Consider the following 25,171-nt stretch of genomic DNA (forward strand, 5'->3'; position numbering starts at 1 on the left):
TCACATGATATTCACGTGCTCATTTGAAAGGCAAAACCTTTTTTATGTAAATGGGTTTTTGAGAAATATATTTACCAATATCGAAACCTGAAATTTACTGACTAAAAAGGGAGGTTGCTTTCTTTCTTCTCTAGAAACACTTGTGACATTTAAGTTTTTCCCACTGAAAACCTCACAGCACCAAGTCATGCTCATCAATCTGGAAACAGTCATGAAGCCACCTTCTCATGTCAAGCATTTTGTTTCAGATTCATTTCAGAAAATGGAAATAAAAGTGCTTCAAAAGTCCTCTTTTAGGACAGTAGGAATCCTAATTTTGGCTGGAGAATGAAACGTCATATTTGCCGTGCTTCAGTAGTTTTACTTCCACACTGTTCTTTTCATTGACAGATGTTGAAACTGTTGGTTGAGGATCTGATGCTGTTGATCTCAGAAAAGCAGCAACATTAAACAAAAAAAAATCTAACTTTACCAACTCAGAAATATTCCGTTTGTGATGACGTGTGCCTCTGAAATTAAGTTACAAAAATGTTTTTGGTGAACCCACTTCCCTTCACCTTGTATTATTTACCCTATGTTTCCCGGGAACTTGTTGGATTCACCTGCGATTTATGTGTATTAAGTATATTAATTAATTATTAGTATATATTAAGTAATTTTTTAAACCTGGACTCTATTTTCCTGAGTTTTTGTGTCTAAATGACTAATGGGAACAACAATTCTTCAAGTAGGTCCAGTATTGAGTGAGACTGCTGCAGACTGCAGCTATGAAACAAGCTCCAATTAAACCCCTTCTGGCATGTTCGCAGTAAATTTTCGTCCACTAAAAGTGTTTATTTCTGCCGCTGACAGGCTTAGGTTTGCAGCCTGTTTCACCACTGCCGTCTGCAGCCGTCTCACTCATTCATGGCCCAGCTTCAAAAATTGATGTCTCCATTAGTCACTTAGACAAAAAAAACCAAAACAAAACAAAACAAAAAAAAAAAAAAAAAACAAGAGAAAATAGGTTCCAGATTGAAAAATATCAAACTTTAAGTGTAAAAAAAAAAAAGAAAAAGAAAAACTTGGTGATACTGATAGCGCAGCAAAAAACAGTATGGGCAGTGCTTACTAAAAACCTCCCCTATGGCTGCACTCAATCTCTACCATAGATATCTTTGCACAAAAATAACAACTAGAAAGCAGCTGTCTGTCTTTGGTTATAAAAACAAAAACCTGATGTATGATTTACTTCTAATGTTGTGTATATATATATAATATATATATATATATATATATAAGAAATTATCTATGACACTTCACTGTGGTTCTGCTAGACATCAGGCAAAGAAAAATCCGTCACAAGACACAAAATTTACGAGTTTCAGGAAAGATTTCTCCTTTAAAATCTCCTCAGAAGGTACAGTAAAATATAACTGGAGTGTGTGTAGTTCTGTGAAAAACATGCATTGTGATAATCATAAAATATACAACATTGTTTCCCGTAATAACTGATAAAAAGTTGGCTGATGTCGGGGGGCTGAGCGGCGAGTTTGGCTGCAGAAATACAAATAACAAAGGTTTGCTGTTCAGAGTGACCCCCTTCCCCTAAATCTGATTTACAAAAAAAAAGGAAACCCCAAACATAACCACTGAATGCAAACGAACATTTAACATGTAAAATCTCAAAATGAGGCAAAAATAAAAAATCACATTTCTCCTCCCCCCTCATCGACAATAATATATGTACACACACGTATCGAACTCAATAAATAAAGTCTCTGATTCTTAAAGTATTTTCTAGTCAGAATGTGATCACGCTTCCCTCTTTTGGTTTCTGTTCCCACCAAGTCTGGTGACGGCCATTTTTGGTCACATACACACACACACAAACACACACAAACACCTCTCGCTTGTAAAGCAGAAAAGAGCTCGCCAAGTCAAAGTGCTCTCAAACGCCTTTGCAAAAACTGCACGACCTGCCTTTTCAGAACTAAAAATCGAGGCACCGGGGAAGAAAGCGCGTCACACAGAGGCGTCTGTTTGAGAGCATGGGGTGACGGGGGGGGGTGCAGTTAACGTACCCTACACATTTAATTCAACACATTCATAATCATCATATTGATTGTCTTAATCACGATACAGACTGGCTGTCTATCGCTGCTAAATCTCTTAACAACTCTGGGATGAAGGCTCTGGGCTACTTACAGTTTCTATCCAGGAAACAAGAAGGAAAAATAAAAAAAAAAATCCACCTTAAAACCCCCCCCCCCCCCCCCCCCCCCCCCAAAAAATGTGTCCGTCTCACACAGAATTCATCAATAAATATCTCACTATAAATTTCTACGGAACATATATTACTTTGTTTGAACTCTGCTGACATGCTCGGGTCGTCTTTGTCTTCTAGCTGTATGGATGGTGAGGAGGGGACGCAGGGTGCTACACATGCGGCGGCGGGTTTCGTTTTGCGGGTTGGACCACACTTGCATGTATGTATGTATGTCGTCGGCAAAGAGCAGGAGGAGGGGGAGGAGGAGGGCGGAGTCTCCCTGAGTCTCTGATTAGGGACAGTGAATCGGAAGCCACACACACATTTAAAAACACACACACACACACACACACACACACACACACACACACAGAGGACGAAGCCCGCAAATCGGCGAGGCCTCTGAAAAACATTGATGGGCGAGAGAGGGAGGAGCTTTCTGGTCCGGACAAGCAGGTCCTGCAGATGTTTGTCGTGAGTTAATACATTAAGGAGCATGTGCAAACACACAAACACACACAAACACACACATACAGATACTCCTTTACGTCGCTCAACTACCTTACATGAGTGTTTATGATGGAAATGTGTGCGTGTGTGTTTAAGCTTTGCATATTTACACAATATGCACGCACATGGCTTGTCTGTTTATGTCAGTGTGTCTGCACTCACACACACCACACACACACACACACACACACACACACACACACACACACACACACACTCCTCCCCTCCTCAGCATACATTCGAGCGTAGTAGTGCATGCGTGCAAAGAGTATGGAGGGGGGTCGGGCAGGTGGGGGCGAGGGGTCAAACGCTGTTTTCCAGCTGGCTGTGGTGGTTGGCTGTGTGCGGTGAGTTCTGCTCGTTGAGGAGGAGAAGCGTCGTCTCGTCAGGTCCGTTCTCCGTCGGGGTGGAGTCTGCTCCCAGGTCCGTGATGGTGGTGTTAGCGGTGTTGGCGGGAGGAGTGGTCTGATCCAGGCGTATCGTGTTGTGGCCGCTCTCTGGGGACTGGGGCGTGCTGTCCAGACGGGACGCCATCAAGCCGTTCTGGTACTGGGCGCGTGTGATCTGAAGGCAAGACGAAGGGCGTCAAAGCTGAAATTGATGTCTTTGGTTTACCAGGTTAAAGCTTGACGTCACATATACACAAATACAACCTCCAGAATAAATCTGCGTCCACAATTACACGCCTGAAAACAAATATCACACGAATATTCACGTTCCTGCATAAACGGGTAGAAGACTGTCTATTCTGCAGTTAGTTGCTTAGTTACAGAAAATATTACAAAAAGGAGGAAAAGTAAAGGCCCAGACAAACCAAACCAACGTCACAGAAATAGTGGATAAAAAAGCTGATGCGTTGCCGTGTCTCAGCCAAAAAGCTGCACATAAACACACGGTAGACGCTAAAACTGGCGGCTAACTGTCACAAACGTTCTGCGCCTGCGTGAGAGGAAATAACTACTCTAGCACACGGTGGTTGTTCGTCATCGTCATTCAAAAAGAGGAAGCCGGAAAACCGTCTTGATGCGAGTCAGTCCGTTAGCACAGAACACACTGTTGAAAAAACATTTTTTTACCGTGCAAGAGTGAACAATGACACAAACTACCAGGAAACGTTTCTGCTAAAGAGCTCAATGGCTAAAGAAAAATACTCTTACCTCATATAACAACTGTGTTTCTCACTCTTCACTTCACTTCAGCCTTTTGTTTACTTTCCTCACTTCTTCTTGAGCTGAACGGTCAATCAAAGTGATTTCACTCAACGTCGACTCAACGCAGCGATCAGACCAACAGGCCGACGGCCGACCGTCATCTCAGCGTGTCTTGCCTTAAGACCCAAGATTTTGTTTTTTCTTGGACTGATGACAAAGTGGAACTCTTGCCAAAATGTATAAGGAGGTCATGATGGCGGAAAACAGACTGGGAGTCGTCATAAAGCAGAAACAACTATTATAAACTAACGAAGGCATAGTTACGAATATCATATTACATTTTTGTCAAAATATCCCACTAAATCCTACATACTGGACCTTTAAACCCTGATGTTGTGAAAAGTGTCCACCAGATTTACGAGCGTACGACGTGACATCTTCAAATAGCTTTACTTTGTCTGACAAATGGCCAAAAACCAAAACATGTTCAGTTTACCGTTAAGTAAAACACAGAAAAGCAGCCATCTCTATGAGTGAATTGAATGATAACATTTTTGGCAAAACAGTAGCTGATATATTGGCATTGAAAGAAAATACTCAAGTAAAGTACAAATCCTTCAATTTTGTACTTGAGTAATTGTATTTAGCTACATTCCACGACTGTTTGTTTCTTCTACTTTATTTTTACATGTAATGTTTTTCATGTTTTATTGTATCTTGCAGCTTTTTACTTCACTGTTTATATAATAATTCCATAAAAGCCTTTCTAGGGTTGGTGTTGGAAACTCCCATGTGTTATGAACACGATGGTTCTTGCACTGGATATCTCAGTTTGTCTATGTCACTGATTTAAGACGTGACAGCTCCCCAAAAGTGAATCATCACCATCACCGCTCTGGTGGACTTTGGTCAGAGGTCACTTTTGATGAGTCACTTGACAGAAATCACTTATTTTCAACAGGAAAATGTGTCATTGACACTTTCCTTTCAGCTGGCGCACCCGGAGAATGTAATTCGATCAATGCAGATACTCTTAATAAGTTAAAAACATAGAAAAACACCACGATATTTGTGTGATTTGAAACTGCAGATTACGCTTCACTCAGCGTGACAGAAATAGACCAGGACCGTAAAACAATGCACAGCTGTAAATTCTGTTGAATGACACTCACCAAAAGTGTCGAGCTCTCGATCATAAATCAGGTTTTAAAGATCAATGCTTCCATCAAATAAATTACTCATAAAATGATAAATTTAAATTAGTTTTTTTACACTGATGTTTGCTGAAGTGTGCATCTTTCTGATAAGTTTTGGTTTTGGTATTTGATGCTGTAAAAATGGAGTGTGACGTCATGATTGACAGCTGTGTGTGCCAATCGCTCACGATTAACGGCGCCGCTTACGACTGGTCAGACAGTGGGAACGCCATACCACGAGGATCCCTACCGCAAAGACTTTAGCTCAAAATGACGAAGATGGCAGCACTTGATCCGGGATATTTTTGCTAAAGTTTTGAACAGTGGGAGGAAGGAGATGTTGTCCATCTTTATTTTTATATGCGATCTGTCCCTTTCAAATAAACCGTGAATCGATGATACTCATGGTATGTCATAACCAAATTTTCACTGCCTAATTCTATCAAAGATTAAAATTTATAACCAACCTTGACAAACTGCAGGTCGCTGAGAGCTCGGACGTAGAAGTCGGGCGTGTACTGCTGCGAGGGGATGCTGTTGTTGAGCTGGCTGTTGCTGCCGCTGACGGAGAGCGACTCCGTCCGGTCGGCTCCGCTCAGAGAGGCCGTGCGGTTCAACCCGCTGAGGTGGGACGGTGAACGAAACTCTGCACACACACACAGAAAAAAGACTATTAGCAGCTTGTAAAAGATGGAATTGCATGAAAAAGATCAGTCAGGCTGCCCTGCATTCAAACATAGTCAATCACTACAGAAAGCTGCTTTACACTACTGCTTCAAAGCCATTTATGAAATAACGGCTCTATGATGCAGATTAATGGAGGACCTCGAGAGGACAAGATGCAGTGTACAAATGCGGGTTAATATTAATGGTATGAATGACTAATTAGTGACACACAAGGTGTAATGAACGCATAAAACAGCATCTAGACGAATCTGATCCGTGAGAGCAAGAGAGACAGGGGATTTAAAAAAAAAAAAAAGGTGTTAAAGTTCAGTTATTTCACTCATCACTGCTGTACATACCCTCTGTTTCACTATCACAGCTGCAAACTGGTGTTTGTATCACACCCACAGGCGGTGACACAAAGTTTCCAACAGCATAACCAGCCGTGACTCAAAGATGCCTCACAAACAACAAACTAGTAATTCTACTCACATACAGTCCAAACAAAGTGATTTCACTGAATACTGAGCAGTGCAAGATGCAAGATAACGGCGCAATAACAGAGGTGGAAATTTATATGGATGAAGAACTTTAATCCATGAAAAGTAAAATCACTTTATGTGGGTTAGGACAATATTGGACAACACTAACTACTGCGCCAGCTGTCATTATTTCCAGCTGAAGGTGACGAGTTATTCGTGCGATAATGTAAGTCAAGCCCCTTATATGTCGGAGCGGCGACGTGTGAAGGATTTCTGGGAGCTGATAGAGTTTTTGTGGATTCAAAACGTCCGGATGACCCGCACATGCTTTTAAGAGTTATAAGATGCAATAACGCCTCTTTAAGCGCCTGCTGCATCGTGAGGGAACCAGTTGCTACCGACAAGCGCATAGCCATAGCATCATGTAAAAAAGTGAAAAAAAATGCTTCCATGATGGCAGTTTTACAAAATATGGCTTTTTCAAATCGCCTGAAATAACATCTCACGCGAGCGTAAATAACTTTTTCACGCTAAATGAGAGTTTTTTCAAAACTGACGTGTTTCCATTAGACATATTTTATATTCCTAATTTCAATTTGTGTAACTGACAGCTGCGTTAAAGGCTCCTTCGCTCTGAATGGTTGCTTTTATTCGGGAGCAGTAATCGTATCAGAAGCAATTTGAGAGGGCAGGGTACTAATTTTCCCCCACAGATTATCCGTCTCATATAACACTGTGTGTATGCAGTGACAGTTTAAGCAAATACGACAAAAAGTTGCCAGCTGTAGCTTTAGAGAAGGACAACACCCAGGAGAAAATACTCCACAAACTACAGTCCAAGTTAAAAAAAGAACAAATTAAAACAGCTGGAACTACTTCAAACAGGTTCAAACTGGTTTTCTTAATGCATAACTCTTAGTCATTATTCACGCATCCTTAATGATAATAACTCATAATAGAAAAGAAGTCCTGTAGTTATTTTCCACCTCTGCTCAGACATACTGAAACTACAATGACTAACATTCATGTGCGTCACACAGCTGACTGTATGGCTGTTATTTTGTATTTTGGGATGCTTGTTTTATCCAAACTATCAAAGAGTCACATACACACGCACGCACACACACACACACACATCACATGCTGTTTACCAGCTGCTGTGTATTATTACCAGTAGGTGTGAGTCGTCCAGCAGGTGGCCTCAGTGAGTCATAGGAAACTGTTTTACCTGGACACGTCAACTGCGTTAGCTTTCAGGGTATTAAGCTCGCTAGTTAATCCAGGATATCTACGGCTAATGTTCTCGTTAGTGGTTAGATTTCACTTAGTCATGAGACAATATTTATTATGTTGATAGTCGAGACAGTAACCGTTAAGATCCAGCAGGCAACTTCTCTTCAGCAGTTAGCTTCTGACTCACGGAGGAAAAAGAGCGGCCGTAACTGTCTGAAAATTGGGAAAATGATGAGATTCAGGAGCTCTTTACCCTTTGAGCAGAGGATGAGATCACCCGCCGAACAAAAGTGAAGGTAAATGATTGTTATTGTTTTATTATTGTTATTGTTTAGAAAGCTCTGCCGACATGATTGTTAAATGTCGCTGTTGTGTTAAACATCACGCCTGTCACGCCTCTTTTGTTTCTGTGATGCCGGCATGCTGTCTAAAATTACACAATAGGGCGGCGAAAAGAAGGGACTTTGTATCAGCTCTATAGTGTGATCTCTGCGTAAAGAACGCTAATGTCAAACACAGTACTGTCTCTCGCCCTTGGAAAAGATATTGTAATCTCAATGGGGCTTATCTGGGAAATATGGGTTAAAAAAATACTTATGTACAAATACAAATGTATTAAAACATGGAAAACTATAATATCATATAAGCTAAGTGTAATAAGATATTGCAGTGCTGCATAAAATGTAAACAATACAAGCTTTGATTTATTTGCATAATTACAGGTTAAACTACTGTATAACTATAGTTGTTTATGATTAATTATATCATATGAAAACAAGGAAATGAGTCTATGATCATATAATAAGAAGAGATAATTTATTAAATTAATTTTTTGAGGGGAAGATTTGCAGATTTGCCCCCCCCCCCCCAATATAGACTTCATGGCTGCCACCTAGAAACCATCCAAAACCCAAAACACTCAGTACTTGTTTAACATTTAGAGCTACAGTAAGTTTTTTTTTTAGCACTCGTGTGACCAAGATACATCTAAATATTTGTGTTATTAAATCAGGCAGTAATTTGCTGTTTACGTCAGAAATCGCAGAGCTGTTTATTTTGTCCACGGGCATGGCGTATGAGGTTTCTTGATTTTCCATTTTCTCATTCTGTCCCATTAAACGTCTCCAAAATGTTGATACTAACAAAAATTTAGATACACTTCCCTCTGACCTAAGAACATACGCCGGTTTTTATTTCGGCATCTGTTTAGATGATTAGGTTAAAGAGCATCTGCTCTCAGGAGGACTGAGCTCAGAGAGGGATACACCATATGTGCATTTAAAAAAATAAATATGTATATATTTGATGGATTTAAGCTTTTCTCTCTCGGGTTAAAACTTATAGAAAAGTTACCCTCTGGATCTTTAGTATTTAAATATATCAGCGATGGTTTTAAAGCAAACAAACTTTCTACTTGTGACCTGATGATTGCAGGGTGAGTTAGTGTTTTTAAAAATCAAGTTGGATGAGTGATGAACCCAATTCCAAATAACACTCCTACCCTAATGCCGCATCTTATAATGAAAAGACATTTTCTCTCATAATTATAAGACTGAGTAGGAACTGGGATTATATTTGGAACTGGGAATTTGTGATTGTCAAATTCAAAAACTACTTGTTGTGCTCTAAAATACTACAATCTATTTCAGCAATCAGTGCATTTTAAGTCATGAAAACTAACGTTTATACTACACCATGAGAGCGAGGGATAGGACAACAATAACCACAAATAATAAATAACCCCGGCTGCATCTCAATAACTCCAAATCAAGTTCTCTCCTTCACAACACCTAGATACAAATCTTAAAAAAAGAGGAGAAAACCATCTGAAGCTATTAGGATGCTTACAAAGTCGATGCTGCAAAGAGCGGACAGCTTAACCCCTCGAGGAGCTTCAAGTCCCATCTGGGTGTCTCGTGATGTTGTCCTATCCTTCTCCATTTTATCTTGGCGGTGCCACGTGATCATTTCCTGTCCCGAAGTGCCCCCAGTTTGAGAAATGTGCTGACGTTTTTGGCAGATAAGCTCTTTGATAAACTTTCTTAAGCCAAGCTCAGACTACAACGATTTTGAAACACGGGTTGCATCACACACGTAAGGAGAGATGTCGCAGATGTTATTTTCAAATGAGGAACTCCTGTTTATACTGGTAATAAAGTGTGACAACATATCTAAATAACTGGATATATTTAACTCTACCAGAATTAATGTGACCCATCAAACAGTATTTACCACTGAAACAGACAGACGTCTCCACTCTGAATACAAATGTGAGTGATACTTCAAAATTTAAAAATGTATCACCAACATTATTTTACATAAACACATAACATACAAAAAATACTCCATAAAGATTTTCTAAAATATTTTTTTTGTATTTTTTTGTACCTTGTTATAATGACAGATAATATGAGGATATCAATCCTTTAGTACCTGTATCTACTTCAGTTTTAATGTGCTGCATTCAGACGCTTTTTACAAGCATTTAAATCTGAAACCTGAGAAAACTGGTTTAATTTCTAATTTTTAAAAACATGGTGGAATAAAGTAATGACTGACTTGGAAAGAAATATTCTGTGAAAAAAGTAAAAAAAAAAAAAAAGTAAAAGGGTACAAGAAAATGGACAGGAAATACTAAAAAAAAAATATCATTTAAAGTTATGTAACACAAAACATTTTAACCTCTTTCTTTTTTCTTCTGTTTTTTTCTTCTTATTTCTAGGTAATTTGTGTACTTTCATAATAATTTCTTGAGATTTGTTGAATCATTTTTTGTAAAATTGCTCATTGCCTTATTCCCATGATTTTGAAAGACATCCAGCAAATATGCTGAATCTGCAGATTATTTTCCCAGAAATTCCCAGAGCCTGATGTGTCAACTTTAAATTTCTATTAATTTTCTATCTTTTACTGTGAAAACTGACTAATATTTACATTTCAGAGACTGAACCCTCAGGATTTTAGAATTTCACGTTTAAAAGATCAGTTTATTGGTTAATCAGTAAACTGACTCATCATCGCAGCTCAGATTTGTGCTCTGACATTTTTTTAGTTGAAAAATGAAGTTGTGAGCGCTCTCTGTAGGATAAAGTAGGCAATGACAGCGGTGGAAGAATCTTGTCTTAAACTTCTGTACAACCACTAAAAAAATGCTCTGTCACAAGTAAAATTCCTGCATTCAAAACTGCACTCAAGTAAAAGTACAAAAGTATCACCTCAAAATATAATAAATGTACATAAAGTAAAACTGTGCATCGCGATTAATGTGAAATTTCAGAATAGTATTACATTACTGTATTATAATTAGTGATGCATAAAATATTTGACTTATTTTTCTAATTTTATTTACTGAATAAACTGCTGAGTAGCTTAACATATAATAATAAATCATAATTCATTAGTTGATATATATTTTGCATTAATAATGTCAGCCATATGTATGAATGTAGCTGTCAGTTAAATGTCGTGGTATAAAAGTTCAACATTTATCTACAAAATGTAGTGTAGATTAGAAGTTTAGAGTAGCATAAAATGGAATTAATTATGTACCTCAAACTGTGCTTAAGTACAGTACTTGAGTAAATGTACTTAGTTACATTTCACCACTGTGTAACGGCATCAGGCATCATGAATTTTAGTATTTCCATTCTGCAGTTTCACACGATTCTGTGATAACAGATCATTTTAGCTCTCATAAAATCATTTTTTCCAGAGAATCTAAATCCTCACGCTGCCTTCTGCTAATCCGAACATACAAACCTTCAAGAGAAAGTAAATTTTAAATTCGTGCCATACGGTACCATCAACGCTGACCTCCACCTACACGCGTTCGCCAAGAATAGATTACCCAACCACCTCTTCGTTGCCTCCTACACACCTGCTCTGCACAATGCATGCAAATGAATGACTCAGTAAAACCAGATGTAAATTGGATGTTTTTTTTTGGTTGAACAAAGAGCTTATTTACCAAAAAGTAGCTGTTGTCTTGAAGGTCTCTGCTGTCATAAAAGGGTAAATCTACACTGAATCACAATGTGCTGCTGCACTGCTGCATGTGGGGTCAACATGCTGCACCTTCGGCCACAATCAGTGACGTCACAGCAGGTATTTCGTCGCTGATCGGGGTGTGAATAAAAACCCACAATCAAGTGTTTCAGCCCACAAAGAGCATTTTTCCTCCCTCTGTGATCAGGCGTTAGTCTACCCTTTGACAGATTTCTAAGGCAACAAAAATTTTTTGAAGCAATAGCTGGCGAATCAAGCGCCAGGCCCGCCCACCCTCCCCCCAAAAGTCCCGCCCTTCGTTGGTGTTAAAGGACCCAGACATGCCGGAGTTTACCTGGCAACCGAGAGAACAGAGAAAACCTCTTAAAGGAGAGGTGGCGAGGACGAGGTGCAGCCACTGAGAGGAGAGATGGGAGGGAGGAGGAGGTGAGTGACGGGACAGAGGGAGGAGGGGGATGAAGGGGAGGGAGGAAGAGCGAGTGAGACAGTGGGAGACAGAGAGACAGATCTGCGTCCAGACTGGGCGAAGACATGCAAAACCAAGGAGAAATTCTCCAACAGGAACACAACACGACACATTGCACTGTGTGTGACGGTGAAGTGAATTTTTTTCGGGCTGTTTTGATGAAATGGGAGAATGACGCTGGTGAGAAAAATGGAAAAAAATTATGCTTCACACATCTCTCTGCCTGAAGCACCTGCAAGAGAGAGCAGTTAAGAGTTGAGATAAAAAGAGAATAGAAAGAAAAGGAAAGAGTCACGCCGGGATCAGACGCCATTTGAGTCTTTCCAGGTGGTCGATGTGTCAAATTAGGTGTTCATGGTGCCTTTAACCCTTTGAAACATGAGAAAGAAATGTAAAAAAAGAAGAAGAAAAAGTCTAAATATGTAGATAAAATAATAATAATAATAATAATAATAATAAAATGATAAAAATAAATGTAGTTTTATAGTTGAATGTAATTTTCTGGTCACTTTCACCTATTTTTTTTTAATTATTAGAATTTTCATCCTCTCTCTCTCTAATCTAAATTTCAGGTAATTTTCTTGTCACATTTTCCTAATTTCTTTCAATTTCTTTCATCTCTTACCAAGTTGCTCAGTGACTTTTTAGCTGTGTTTTCAAAAGAAATCAAACCAATTTGTTCAGGTTCGAAGATTTAATATCATGTGAAAGGTGTCTGAATGCAGCACAAGAAACCGGACGTTTTCCCAGGATTCAAAAGGTTAACTGCTTTCATAACTACGAGTGATCACTGTTTTTGGGTTTGTTAAAAACCCCATGACATAAAGAAGTGATCAGACAAGAGGGGGCCTTAATCTTCACTTTTGTTAATATCATATATTTATAGTAATTCAATTACATGAAAAAAAATATTGATTTTTATTTATTTATCTATGTATTAATTTATTTCTCATTTAACATTTTTATACGGGTAATTTTTTTTGTTTATTACTTTACTTTTTTTTGCTTATCTTCAGGTAATTTTCTTGTAACATTTTCCTAATTTCTTTCAATTTCTTTCATCTCTTACCAAGTTGCTCAGTGACTTTTTAAAGCATGCTTATTTGCTTAGGTTTCAAAGGGTTAAATCATCAAAGATATAAAGAAATCTGACCAGCCATTAAGTCCCAGCTTCCATATAGTACTTTGTGCTAAGGACACATTTCAGTGTGTACTATGAAAATACTTATTTTCGGTCCTTTTGGTCGACGTCACAAAGCTCATCAGAGATGATGTGAAACATGGCAAAAGAAAAAATTCTGACATGCTGGTCGTTTCTTCACGGCCTCGAGGACAAACTACGCAGAATAAAGTAAAACGTACCACGAGTATCAGACAGAGATTTGGAAGGAAAATGAGGAGTTCAAAAAAGTACACAGAGACACAAAAACAAAGGAAAACTGGCAGAGAGAGAAAAAAGAAAAGCAGAAGTTTCTGTATTTAAAGGAGTGAACGTTTGTGAGAGATAAAGAAAGAGAGAGAGAGGAGGAGAGAGGTGACAAGGTCACAAAATCCACCTCCAACACACGAAGCCTCCCTCAGTGAACTCAAACCAAACCTTCCTCCCTAAATGATCTGGTTTTTATATCACTCAGTACAAAGAGCACATTTTTTCAGCTGGGATTTCACATCCGTTTGTTGTGGACAGATGTTCTCAAGCAGGTCGTCGAGGGCAACCCAAAAAGGGAGGGCACGTTGGAGAAATGTGTCCGTGTGTCTGGTATTCTTAAAAATAAATCCATAAATGAGTTTTAAGCTACTTATAACTGCTTCATGTTTGGTTTATGAGATAAAAGTATATCATGTGCATAATTTTCTCTTTTTTCATGCACTCACTGATAGTCCCACCTGATACAAACATACATCTGCAGTAATTCTAAGTGGAAAATAACTTAATCTTTGTTATTTTGAGCTGCATTTTCTTCTGTAGTTCTGTTACTGTGTGTCAAATGTGCAGCCCAGTCGCAGGAAGAAAATGTTCGCATCGTACGTTTCTGCAAACCACAAATGTGTTACATCTGCATGTTTCATGTGTATCATTCAATAAAGATGTATGAGCTGTCACAGGGAGGTGGAGGGGATGGCGGAGGCGTGTCATAATGGCGTGATGCCCGCCAATCTTCGGACCGACGCTAAAGACCAACAGACAACAAAACTGTGGGTTTTTTTTTTTTTTTGGAAAGTCACCTTTGTAGATTTAAGGGACCTGCTGCAGTTTTTCAGCGGAGGTAGTGCCATGAAAAAGCGGTTGTTGTTTACATAGATGTTGCTGTATTTTATGCAGAAAATTATGCCCCCAAAACTGGGTATTTTCTTCTAAGACCTGATTTTTTTCCCTAACCACAACAAAAAAGTGTTTTTTAAGTCCTCCTTTACCACAGCCGTGAATTTTAACGTATCTGTGCTTCGCAGAAACGCACAATCCCAATATCTTTTATTACACTGGGTTGAAGTGTACGGCCCTGATCACAACTATTTTTATAAAATTAAAATAAAGAAAATAACAGCTGAAAAGCTTTTTGCTCTCTGGAATAGGATAACAGATTAAAATGAACACTTTTCCTAAAAAGGTTATCCTTTTTAAGTCATTTAGTCTGCTGGATAGCAAATAGTTTCCTTATTGTGATAAAATGGTGTAATGTGCAATTTTATTAACTATTTATTAACTATTCTATTTGATAAATGTTATTTTGTAAATATTGTCACACTGATTATGATAAGTCATGATCTCTGTGCTGTTTTATGGTAAATTATCTTTTTATCATTGCACCTCTTGCTATTTTTAATAGGGGTTTTTTAAGATTTAGTAATTGATTTGACCTTTTATATCTTATCTCTTTTCTCTTTTATTGTAAATCCATATATTTTATTATGCTTTTAGATTTTATTGCTCTGTAAAGCACTTTGAATTGCCATGTTGTATGAAATGTGCCTTGCCTAATGTTTTTTAGGATTGTGCTCACTTTAGAAAATATGTTATTGATAAATAAATGTTGATAATTAGTGACTCGTGTGTTTTTAACGGACCTGTGAAGACTCGTGATTTCACTGAGCGAACATGAGGAGCTACAGGCCAAACGCGTTGCTCGCTCTGAATAAAGTCACAGTGAAGTTCTTCGGTGTGTGGTGGTCGACTTTGTTTTTCACTTTAAATGTTCCTGCTACAAACCATCATTATTTTTATGAGCATTAATATCAGCAGATCAGGCTGCTGAGATGTAATATTTTGCCACCAGGTGGCAGCAGAGGTGTTTAAACCTGAGACGCCACACTGCAGATAATAATTTAACCCTTCTAGATTAATTAAAAGTGCACTCATAATTAAATAAAGCATTCACAGAGGAGAAGAGGGAGGGAGAGAAAGAGAGGAGAGGAGAGGAGAGGAGAGGAGCGGAGAGGAGAGGAGAGGAGAGATGGAGGTTTTGGACTCACCCAGTGTGGGAGCACTGAGCGCCATGACACCGTAGAAAGAGAAAGGTCCGGTTTCAAACTTCATGTTCTCGTTGCCGGCCTCCACCTCCACTCGACCCTGAATGAGAAAAAAAACAACAAAAAAATATGGACGTCGTGTAAGAAACTACAAATATAACAGTAACAACATTTTTATCACAGGTGGGATTTATTCTGCAAACTGCAGCTCATCATTTTGATGTCATAACAGTGACAGTGAAGCAGTTATTTTCTTTCTTTGCACAAACTCGGTCGTTAATTCAGTCTGTGAAATATCACATGTAGTGACAGATTTTTTAAAAAGCAGCTTTAAGTGTTTATTTTACAATAATAAAAAAGGTTAACTCAGCAGAAGACAAAAAAAAGCAGAACTATGAAAGTCAATCTGTACACGTTTAAACCGTCTAACATTTGATTCAGTGAAAACACGCACGCATTCAATGATTTTCTCCCTTCTTAGTTTTTGTGTCACCTCGTGGTTGCAGTCAAGTTCATCAGGGATTTAACCACAATCCTAAAATGAAATTCCTGGACAAAAGGCCAATAAAATTACACCAGTGTTGTAAACTGGAAAACGTCATGTCAATGTTTCATTTGCAAACCCCAATGGAAACCATAGTAGTTAAATGCTATGATAAATTGCATTGAATAATTGTGCAATTCTCTGTGCATGCTCAATTTGGTCCAGTCAAATAACAATTAAATGAAATAATGAACACAGGTAGGTACAAGTTGTAAATAAAATTCTAAATAAAATTAGAGTATATTTTATGTTATTCAACGGTTTGAACAGTTGCAGATATCTTTATGTTTATCCAACATTTTCTATACAATTTTTATTTTATTTTGTGTCACAAAAAAATCCACTGGAGTGTTACTTTTTCTGGAGATGAAAGGCCACAGACGCATCATGTGACACACAAAAAAATCCACTTTAAGTCATATGAATGAAATATCTGAGCAGCTTATCAGCTCCTTCAGGGTCAAGAAACTGTCGAGTACTGACATCATCTCCTGAGCTCCACCACAACAGAAGCAGGGCCGCAACATGTGATTTTCACTATCAGTGAATGTGCAGATTAACTGTCGTCTAGAGTCAATAAACAGTATGAAATGTTACAAAATATATGAAAAACGGCTGTTGCAATTCCTCTGAGTCCAAAGTGACTTATATGAATGTCCTTATTTGTCCAAATGCTTTTCAAACCCCCAAAATACTCAATTAACTATCAAATATGACAAAGAAAAGCTTCAAATCCGGACATGAGAAACTTTTGCTTGAAAAATAATTCAGAACAAAAGAAATGTTCACACATCTTTTTTCAGGTGTGTAAGTGAGGGGCAGGCAGGACACAAATTCATCAGGTTTGTCAAGTACCGCATGTCGCTTATTTTATTTTTCTAAGCTTAAAAATAATTAAAATGATAAGATTGATTTCTGTCAATCATCAAATCCACAGATCCATGATTATTTGCGCAACCAACACGTGTTGAATTTCACATTTTGCACATAGATAAGACACTTTGCACCTGCATATGCAGCCGTACAGTTTACGTTGCTCCTGTTAATGTACTTTTGTCCACTGTATGAATTGTTGTATTGTTTTCTTTTATCTATTTCTTTATTTCTATAATATCTGCTACCTGCGACTGAGGGTGTAAATTAGCAGTCCTGCTAACTCCAGCATATTTACATTTGAATTAATATGCTATATCCTTTTTTTAAATAAACATTAACCAGTATTAATTAACTAATTAAATTAGCACTGAACAGACCTGCAGGTGACGATGACTAACTCTTATAAAATCACTGATTCTGCGTTGTAACCCTGACTGTCCGTTTTCTGTGACATCACACGGTTGGGCCTCTAGAGGGAGCTGCAGTCACGGGTCAAAGCGAGGTGGCGTACAGTATGTCTTAGTGATTGCTCTCTGGAGAGGCTCTGCATCGTCTGTGGGAGGAAACATGTTTACTTTGGCCTCGATCAGACGGTATGAAGCACTCGGGATTCACACGTCTAAAAAGAGACGTGACTGCAGAGGCATGATGGGATGCAAATGAGGAAAGGAGGGAGGCGGACCTGCTGGACGTTGTTTGTAAAAAACAATCTAGCAGAATGATGGAGATATTTGAGTCACGGAGGGGATGAGGAGAGGACAGAGGACAGAGGACAGAGGACAGAGGACAGAGGGGGGTTAAGGAGGCCTCTGTGTTGGTACAGTGAGTTGGCCTGAATCGGCCTGCTGGAATGTGTGAACTGCAGCAACAACACAGCACAGTTAATCCACACTGTCATCCCTCCTTCCCTCCATTTATCCCCCCACACCCCTCCGACACACACACACACACACACACACACACACACACACACACACACACACACACTCACACACACACACACACACACACACACACACACACACACACACACAGGGACTGGGCTGATCAAAGCAGAACAGGTGGCAAAATAAAAGAGGGACAAAAGAGAAAAGGACAAACAAGACGGTTTAAATTAGGAATTCAAGATCGTTCATCCAAGGTACAATTTCATTTTAGTGATCTGAGGCTCCACCGTGGAGTATGAACTCTGCCGCTGGAGTCTGATTTTACAAAGTCACCGTGTGTATTCTTACAGAGTGAAGGATTCAGGTGGATGTATTGGCAGAAATTAAATATGACATAATAATTATGCTTTCTTTAGTGTATGATCACCTGTAAATAAGAAGTGTTGTGTTTTCGTAACCTAAGAATGAGCTATTTACATCTACAAAGGGAGCGGATCCTCGTCTACGGAGACTACCATGTTGCATCACCATGTTTCCAAAGAAGCCCAAAACAGACAACCAAACACTGGCTCTAGATGAGGACATTTGCGGCTTTTTGCATCGGCCGTTCTGCAACGAGCAGCTCCAGAGTTACACTGATTTGTAACACGAAACTGTTTCACTCAGGGTGTTTAGCGGTTTAAATCACCTGATCCGTCCGTTTTGGAAAGGAAGAGACCTTTGCAGATAATTCAGCTCCCAGTGAAAACCTCCTGCACAAAAAAAAACTTAAGTAATTCAAGCTGGGAGAAGTTTTAGCTGGATGCAATCTGCAGTTCATAACTGGAAACCCCTCTAAATCATACACACTTTAACATAATGTCAGAATTTCAGGGTTTCCAAACGCGAAATATGTCAGAATTGGCTGATTGGCTGCAGGAATTTGTACTTAATTCATTGAAACATCTTTCAAAAAATGGGAAGTAGGCAATTAACAATAAAAAAAAAAATTACAGAAAAATTAGCAAGAAATAAGTAAAAAGTACAAGGAAAATACATGAAAACTGTTTTTTTTTTTTAAAGAAAACTTAAAAAAATACCAGGTGCTTTAAAGATTATAGTAATTTTGAAATATGATAATTATGAAGAGAGTTTCTACCAAACTCCCCCCCCCCCCAGGCATTTTCCCCAAACTTTCAAAAAATAAATTTCTACGTATCGCTCATTGGCTTTCTTCCATGTTTTTGAAGAAATCACACCAATTTGCTCAGGTTTCAAAAATGTAAACACTTGCTACAGAAGTCTGAAAGCAACACAAGGGAAGTGTAAAAAGTGATGCACAAAAAATCTAGAATATTTCCTTTTGGTGGAAAAGCGCAGCCATAAAACCTATCACTTATTAGACAAGTATATTTCACTCATACAGCATCAAAATAGTGACGAAAAATGAAGAAACAGAAGACGTTTGACGAAAATTAATGGATTTTTTTCCTACAATGTTAAGGGGAGAAATTAAGAGTTTATGAGGTCTACTAGATGACATTTGTTTTACTAAAATGTACATTAAAGCAGCAACATTTACAGATTAATAACAAACAAGGTTCTTAAGCAAAGCAACAACTTTACATTTACGAGTCGGTCAAATCAGGCCAGCCGTCACTATTAAGTTGTGTGTGTGTTTCTCTTTAAGACCTCCTGGAATGAAACGACACGGAGATTTACAAACATAAACGATCTGATATAACCGTCCCCTCGTGCTATTTTAGGGTGTGTGCCAATTTAGAAACCTGGCTTGGATATTACAGAAGGAGGAGGCGGGGGGGCTGCTGGTGTATCTGTCACTGAAGTTACAAAGTAGGCTGCTCCCATCACAGACGCTGTGCTGAATTAAGCTCACGACATCTCCCCGCGGCTCAACGGCAAACGCTTCACAGCCGACGCCAACACCGATCACAACTGCACTCTAATGTCCATGAAAGCTCCTCTCACACTGCAGACGCATTTGAAGCACAAGAACGACTACTCTGCTGCTTCATTTTTCTCATCACAATACATCTTTGGCCTGATACCAACCCCTCAACATCCCAACAATCGATGATTAAATAAATGTAATTTAAGTCATTTTTTTGATTTATCAGTTAATTCCATCTTCACTTTTGCATACTTATTTGCACATTTTTTTTAATTTCTCTTTTTAATCTTTGTGGCCTTTTGTTTGTTCTCTGTGCATACTGTACATATCTTTTTTTATTATTATTGTTGTTGTTTTATATTATTCTCTTCTATTTTATTCTACTTTTGCTGCTGTAACAAAACAATTTCCCTCAATGGATTAATAAAGTACTTCTATTCTCTTATTGTGTCTAAAAAATGCCCTAAAGTTGTGAAACATGGCGATCACAAACCCTCAGAGTTGCAGTTCCACAAATATTTCTTTCATGGTGATATAAAACTGACAAAATGAGCAAATCCTCACATTTGAGAAGCTAAAAAACCTACAAATGTTTGCTGCCTCTGCTCAATAAATGTAGCACGGAGCCTCTACAGCCTCTACAGACGGGGCGCACATTATTATCTCATGACTCAGCTTACTTTCAACAGGTCAGAGAGTAATATTTGGGTGGATGATGATGTCGGGGAAGAGGATGTCACAGAGGATGAGGACAGCTCAGCGCTGACAGGCAGATAAGTTCCTTTTCAATGCGCGAAACCACATACGATACATACGGACGTAGTGTGCAAAGATTTTTAGGGTTTAGATTCATTTCTATTAAAAAAATAATAGAAACTGAAAAGATGTGATTAAAAAATGTGATAAATTGCGATTAATTACTGAAATTCTATTATTAATCGTCATTTAAAAAATCTATTTTTTATTTCGTTTTTACTGAATATTTGATTCACGTTGACATATAAAACTATGCGTCTTACTCTTTTATGTTCTTGAAATTAATAATGTAATATATTTCCATTTTTTGTCACATCATCAAGAATATCATTATAACAAAAAAGGGCAAATATTGTGATATTATTTTGGGGCTATATTTTCACCTCCAACTTATGTTTTTTATTTTTTATTTTTTATATTTGATTTTTAAAGGTTAATTCATGAGGCATGAATGCCTTTGCCGTAACGCACAGGTCCAAATTCATCCAGTTACACACATTCACACCTGCTCAGTGGAACCACAGGCCGATGAGTAAGCAGAGGTCAAATGCCTCGCTCAAGGACAACCTGCTGCCGAGTGAGGAGCAGACACTCACTGTAAAACCTCCTCTGGCTTCTGCTACAAGATACACAGAGTCAGCAAAATAAATAAATCAAACACCAGGATGCCATGGAAACTTTGTCTTAATCTGTCCTCCTGATGTTTCTTTGATAATCCTGCATTTCTCCGCATGTGAGGTTTACAGCAGCATGACTTCTTTATTTGACACTTAATGCAAAGGCTAAACCTCTCTGACTCTGTCGCCAGCTTTCTTCCACTTTAAGTATATCAGCAGATTTAGAAAGATGCTAATCACCTCTCAACATATGGTCGCCTGTGCATGTGTGCGAGCCTCAGCCGGGGTCAAATACTTCAGCCTGTAACACGCGCACACACACATAAAAAAAACTCATACATGCCACACGAGCCTGCAGCAGGTTGACTGTGGGTGATTTGCAGCCGTCCACGCGGCTGCGTGGCTGGTGTTTAATTTAAAAAGGGAGGCGCGGGGGAGGGAGGAGAGAAAGAATAGAAACAGAGGGGAGGCGGAGAACAGGAGTGAGAGGTGTAAAGCCTGCCGGTGCTCCGGTCAGACCCGTTTTCCCAGATCTGCTCTCACAGAACAGCCTGCCAACACTTGGAACAATATACTGCACCAACGCTGGACTTTTATTAAAAAAAACCCCAACAAAACAACTTAAAAAAAAAAAAAAAAAACCATGGTGGGTCGCTGTGAGCCAGCACTGACACTATATCACAGAGCATCAACCCTGGACTCAGGCTTCAGTGTGCCGGAGGATTTGACCTCACAGCCTCTGCAGCCTCAGTCTACAACATCTGCAATAAACCCAGCCTCAAATTTTAATTAAGCTTCTAAACCACTTAAAAAAAGTATTTCACCCATATAAAGAGGGTTCTCGCATAAAACTAGGCTGTCTAAGCAGCAGAACGATACAAATATTTTTAAATTGGTGCTACATGACCAGAAAAAAACAAAGAAAAAGGACTTTGGCATTGTTTTGGGTCTATAGAGGTAAACAAACTACAACTACCAGAATGCACTGCGCCAGACCAATAAATGCGACCTCATGCATTCAACACAATGGCAGCCAGTAAATCATTACTTCTTTCTGCTTTTTTTCCCTGTAACTTTTGTCTAATATCTTGCAAATTTTAGGGCCATTTCCAAAGTTTCTCATCGCTTTACTTCTATGTGTTTGAGAGAAACCAGGTTTCAAAGGGTTAAAGTCCCTAAGCCTGTCGCACAATGAACAAGTGAGTGCTGGTTACAGACGACAGTACTCAAACACTTGCTCAACAATAACAACACTGATTTTATCATTTCTTTTCACTATAAACAGAAAAACTCCCACAAGCTTCTTCAGCCAAATCCAGTAAATGCTGTTATAGTAAAATTTATCTATAAAGCTCTTTTTAAAGGCCAGTTAATAAAGTTTAAAAGGGGTCTTAAATCAAACTAAAGGCTTCATAGACTTTAGCTTGCTTTATGCCAAAAAAAGTATTGCACTTTGAGGAAAAACTTTCACAGGCCAAGTACTAATCAATGGATAAGACGGATGTTATCAAGCCTTTTTTTAGAAAGAGAACTTACATAAAAGGGTCAACGGCACTCGAAAATATATGGAGTCCCTTTATAAATGATGTAAAGGATTTAGATTTATCACATGATCAAGTAAATGACTAATTTCTTTGGCAAATGCTGTTCTGAGTTTGTATTTTTTCTTTATTATTTTTTGCAATACCTAAACTTGATTTTGTATAGATTACCTTTTAATAACACAGAAGCAGTTTTCTTTTTGTTCCGTATTAAATTAGTGATTATATGTTATGTTACCTATTATATGATTTTAAAAGCTGCATTTTACAGTAAAAAGTAAAAATATTATGACGTCATTATGTCAACAAGTTGAAATATTGATTATATGAATTTTTTAAATAATAAAAATTATACCAGTATTATCATGAATGATATGATATGGCACACCCCCATATTGGAATAGACAATAGCGATATCAAACAGCAGTTTTGGACTTTATTTGCCTTTAAAAACATGTTTTGGCCAGAGGCGACAGCTCTACGTCATCATAATCACAATACGTGTGCACACAAACAGAGAAAACATGGATAATTCTGCCTGAGAAAGTCACCTTTAATCGATCTGCACCACGTGTCTAAAGGAAAAAAAAACAAGCGGATGAGTTTTGTGAAAACTGCCGAGGATGTTATTAAAGCTCAGAAGAGACTTTGACATCGTTACAGTAAAGAAACCATCTCTGACACATTTCTAACTCAAAGCTCAACAGGAGTGTGAGTTCCTGGTTGTGTGTTTTTGCTCAGACATGTGCGAGGACCTGCACCACTGTGGGTGGGTCTTGGCCAAAGTTCAAGTCTGCGCGTTATGACTCATATACCAACGTGAGCACGAACTTGGTGCCCCCGCTGACAGTCTCTATCCATCAAAGTGACGCACATCGAGGTGCTGATGTATGTAGAACCAACAACTTTCAAACGCCGCCCTCGGTGTGACCCTGAGTGATCAGTTAAACTCGACCGAGGAGTCTGAGGAGTTTCTGTTTCTGTGACAAAAAAACACGCGAAGACAGAAAAGTAAAGTCACGACGACGGAGGATTGTCAGTCAAAGTGTTGTAATAATAATAATAATAATAATAATAATAATAACAATAGAGCATTTAGGGAAGTTAGAGAGTAAAGCAAGGGAGCTTGTTAAGGTGCTGAAATGAGTCCTGGAGGTCTGAAAAGTAAAATGTTCTGGACATTAGAGGAGAAATGAGTCCTGAAATAGAGCCTCTATTAACCCTTTGAAACCTGTATGATATGGTTGGATTCCTTGTAAAAAAAAGGCAATAAGTGAAGACAATAAACAACTCAACAAAACATGGCCTAAAAATTAGGAAAAAGTTACAAGAAAACTACCTGAAAATAAGCATAAATACATATATTTTTTAAAATTCTGAAAAAATAAATTCTTTAATTCTATTTTTTCAGATATATAATTATAATAATATATTAGAATATTAATCAAATATTTCCCCTCTTTTTAAAAATAATTTTCAGGTCATTTTCTTGTCATCTTTTACTGATTTTTTTGCCAAATTGCTCACCGGCTCCAGAGAAATCAAAACCAATTAGTTTCTGTTTCAAAGGTTTGAGAAGCTCGTAAAAAGCAGCACATGAAACCTGATGTTGATCCAAGTCCAAGTATAAGTATAATTCCAGTTCATTTACAACTCATATGTTAATTTTATCGTTTTGGCCATTGTTTTTCTCGCGTAGCATGCCATTGTGTTTACGAAACAATTCGAGGGATCTATAATAACGAGGCAGGAAGCACCAGCTGATCAAACAAGCCAGCGTGTAAGTCAGATTATCTGAAGCACTTTATTTGAAGGAGAAACTGGATGCGAGCCCTCCTGACAGTTGTTCTGCAAATTACTATGGATGTTTACACCCACAACTCAGCTGATAATAATACAGTTTGTCTTTATTTTCTCTTTTAAACACACTGGGGGTTTGTTTGTTTAAAACCTGCCTCTCTCATTATCTGGTTTCTTTCAGGCCATGTTCTTAGTCCCCGCTGTGTTATTATTACCAACGGAAACGATGACAACAACTATGAAAACAACACAGTGAAACTGGAATCAATCTTTATAGATGATTTGTTTTCAAGTTTTTCTGGTTTTAGTAACAAAGAAAAAGAGAGATCACTTTAAAGTAGTTTTCACCTGAATTTGATGATCAGTTCCTGCACATTGTCGACACTTTTCAAAGGCAAATTTTGGGCCAAGTGACTCACAACAGGCATCCAACAAGCATGCATGTACGTAATCAGTCAGTCTGCAGGTATCAGACACTTAAAGTTAACGTTTTTTAGGCTTTTTCAAGACAAATTTCAACCAAATTTAAGATTAAATTCATCTTTTTCTAATTCCACTATTGCAAAAAGGCAAGTAGTATATTTGTGGTATTACGCAGAGGTGGGTTTTATGTAGGAATGAGGTTATTGAACTGTGTTAAGTTAATCTACATTTTAATCTACGTATAAAGACAGTATTAGGTTCAAAAGCTGTTTTAAAAATTTTTAACATCAGAAATGGGGACTTTAACACAGGAAGGATATAAATTAATTTAAAAAACATAAAATAAAAGATAACATAAGACATAACATAAAATGTTTGTGGCAATAAAACACCTCATAAATTCAAATATTA

The 25,171-nt window shown here is 38.2% G+C and overlaps 1 protein-coding gene across 1 annotated transcript in view; it reads right to left on the bottom strand.

The window, feature by feature from the left end:
- Positions 1-2,277: 2,277 nt before the first annotated feature.
- LOC121944090 (metal transporter CNNM4) overlaps positions 2,278-25,171 on the bottom strand; it is a 56,309-nt gene continuing 33,415 nt past the window's right edge. The window contains 3 exon segments of the mRNA XM_042487763.1: positions 2,278-3,322; positions 5,573-5,751; positions 15,429-15,525. Of these exon segments, the coding sequence (XP_042343697.1) occupies positions 3,062-3,322; positions 5,573-5,751; positions 15,429-15,525 (537 nt within the window). The 3' untranslated portion in view covers positions 2,278-3,061.

Source organism: Plectropomus leopardus, chromosome 6 (genome assembly GCF_008729295.1).
Source record: "Plectropomus leopardus isolate mb chromosome 6, YSFRI_Pleo_2.0, whole genome shotgun sequence".
In the NCBI taxonomy this organism is placed as follows: Eukaryota; Metazoa; Chordata; class Actinopteri; order Perciformes; family Serranidae; genus Plectropomus; species Plectropomus leopardus.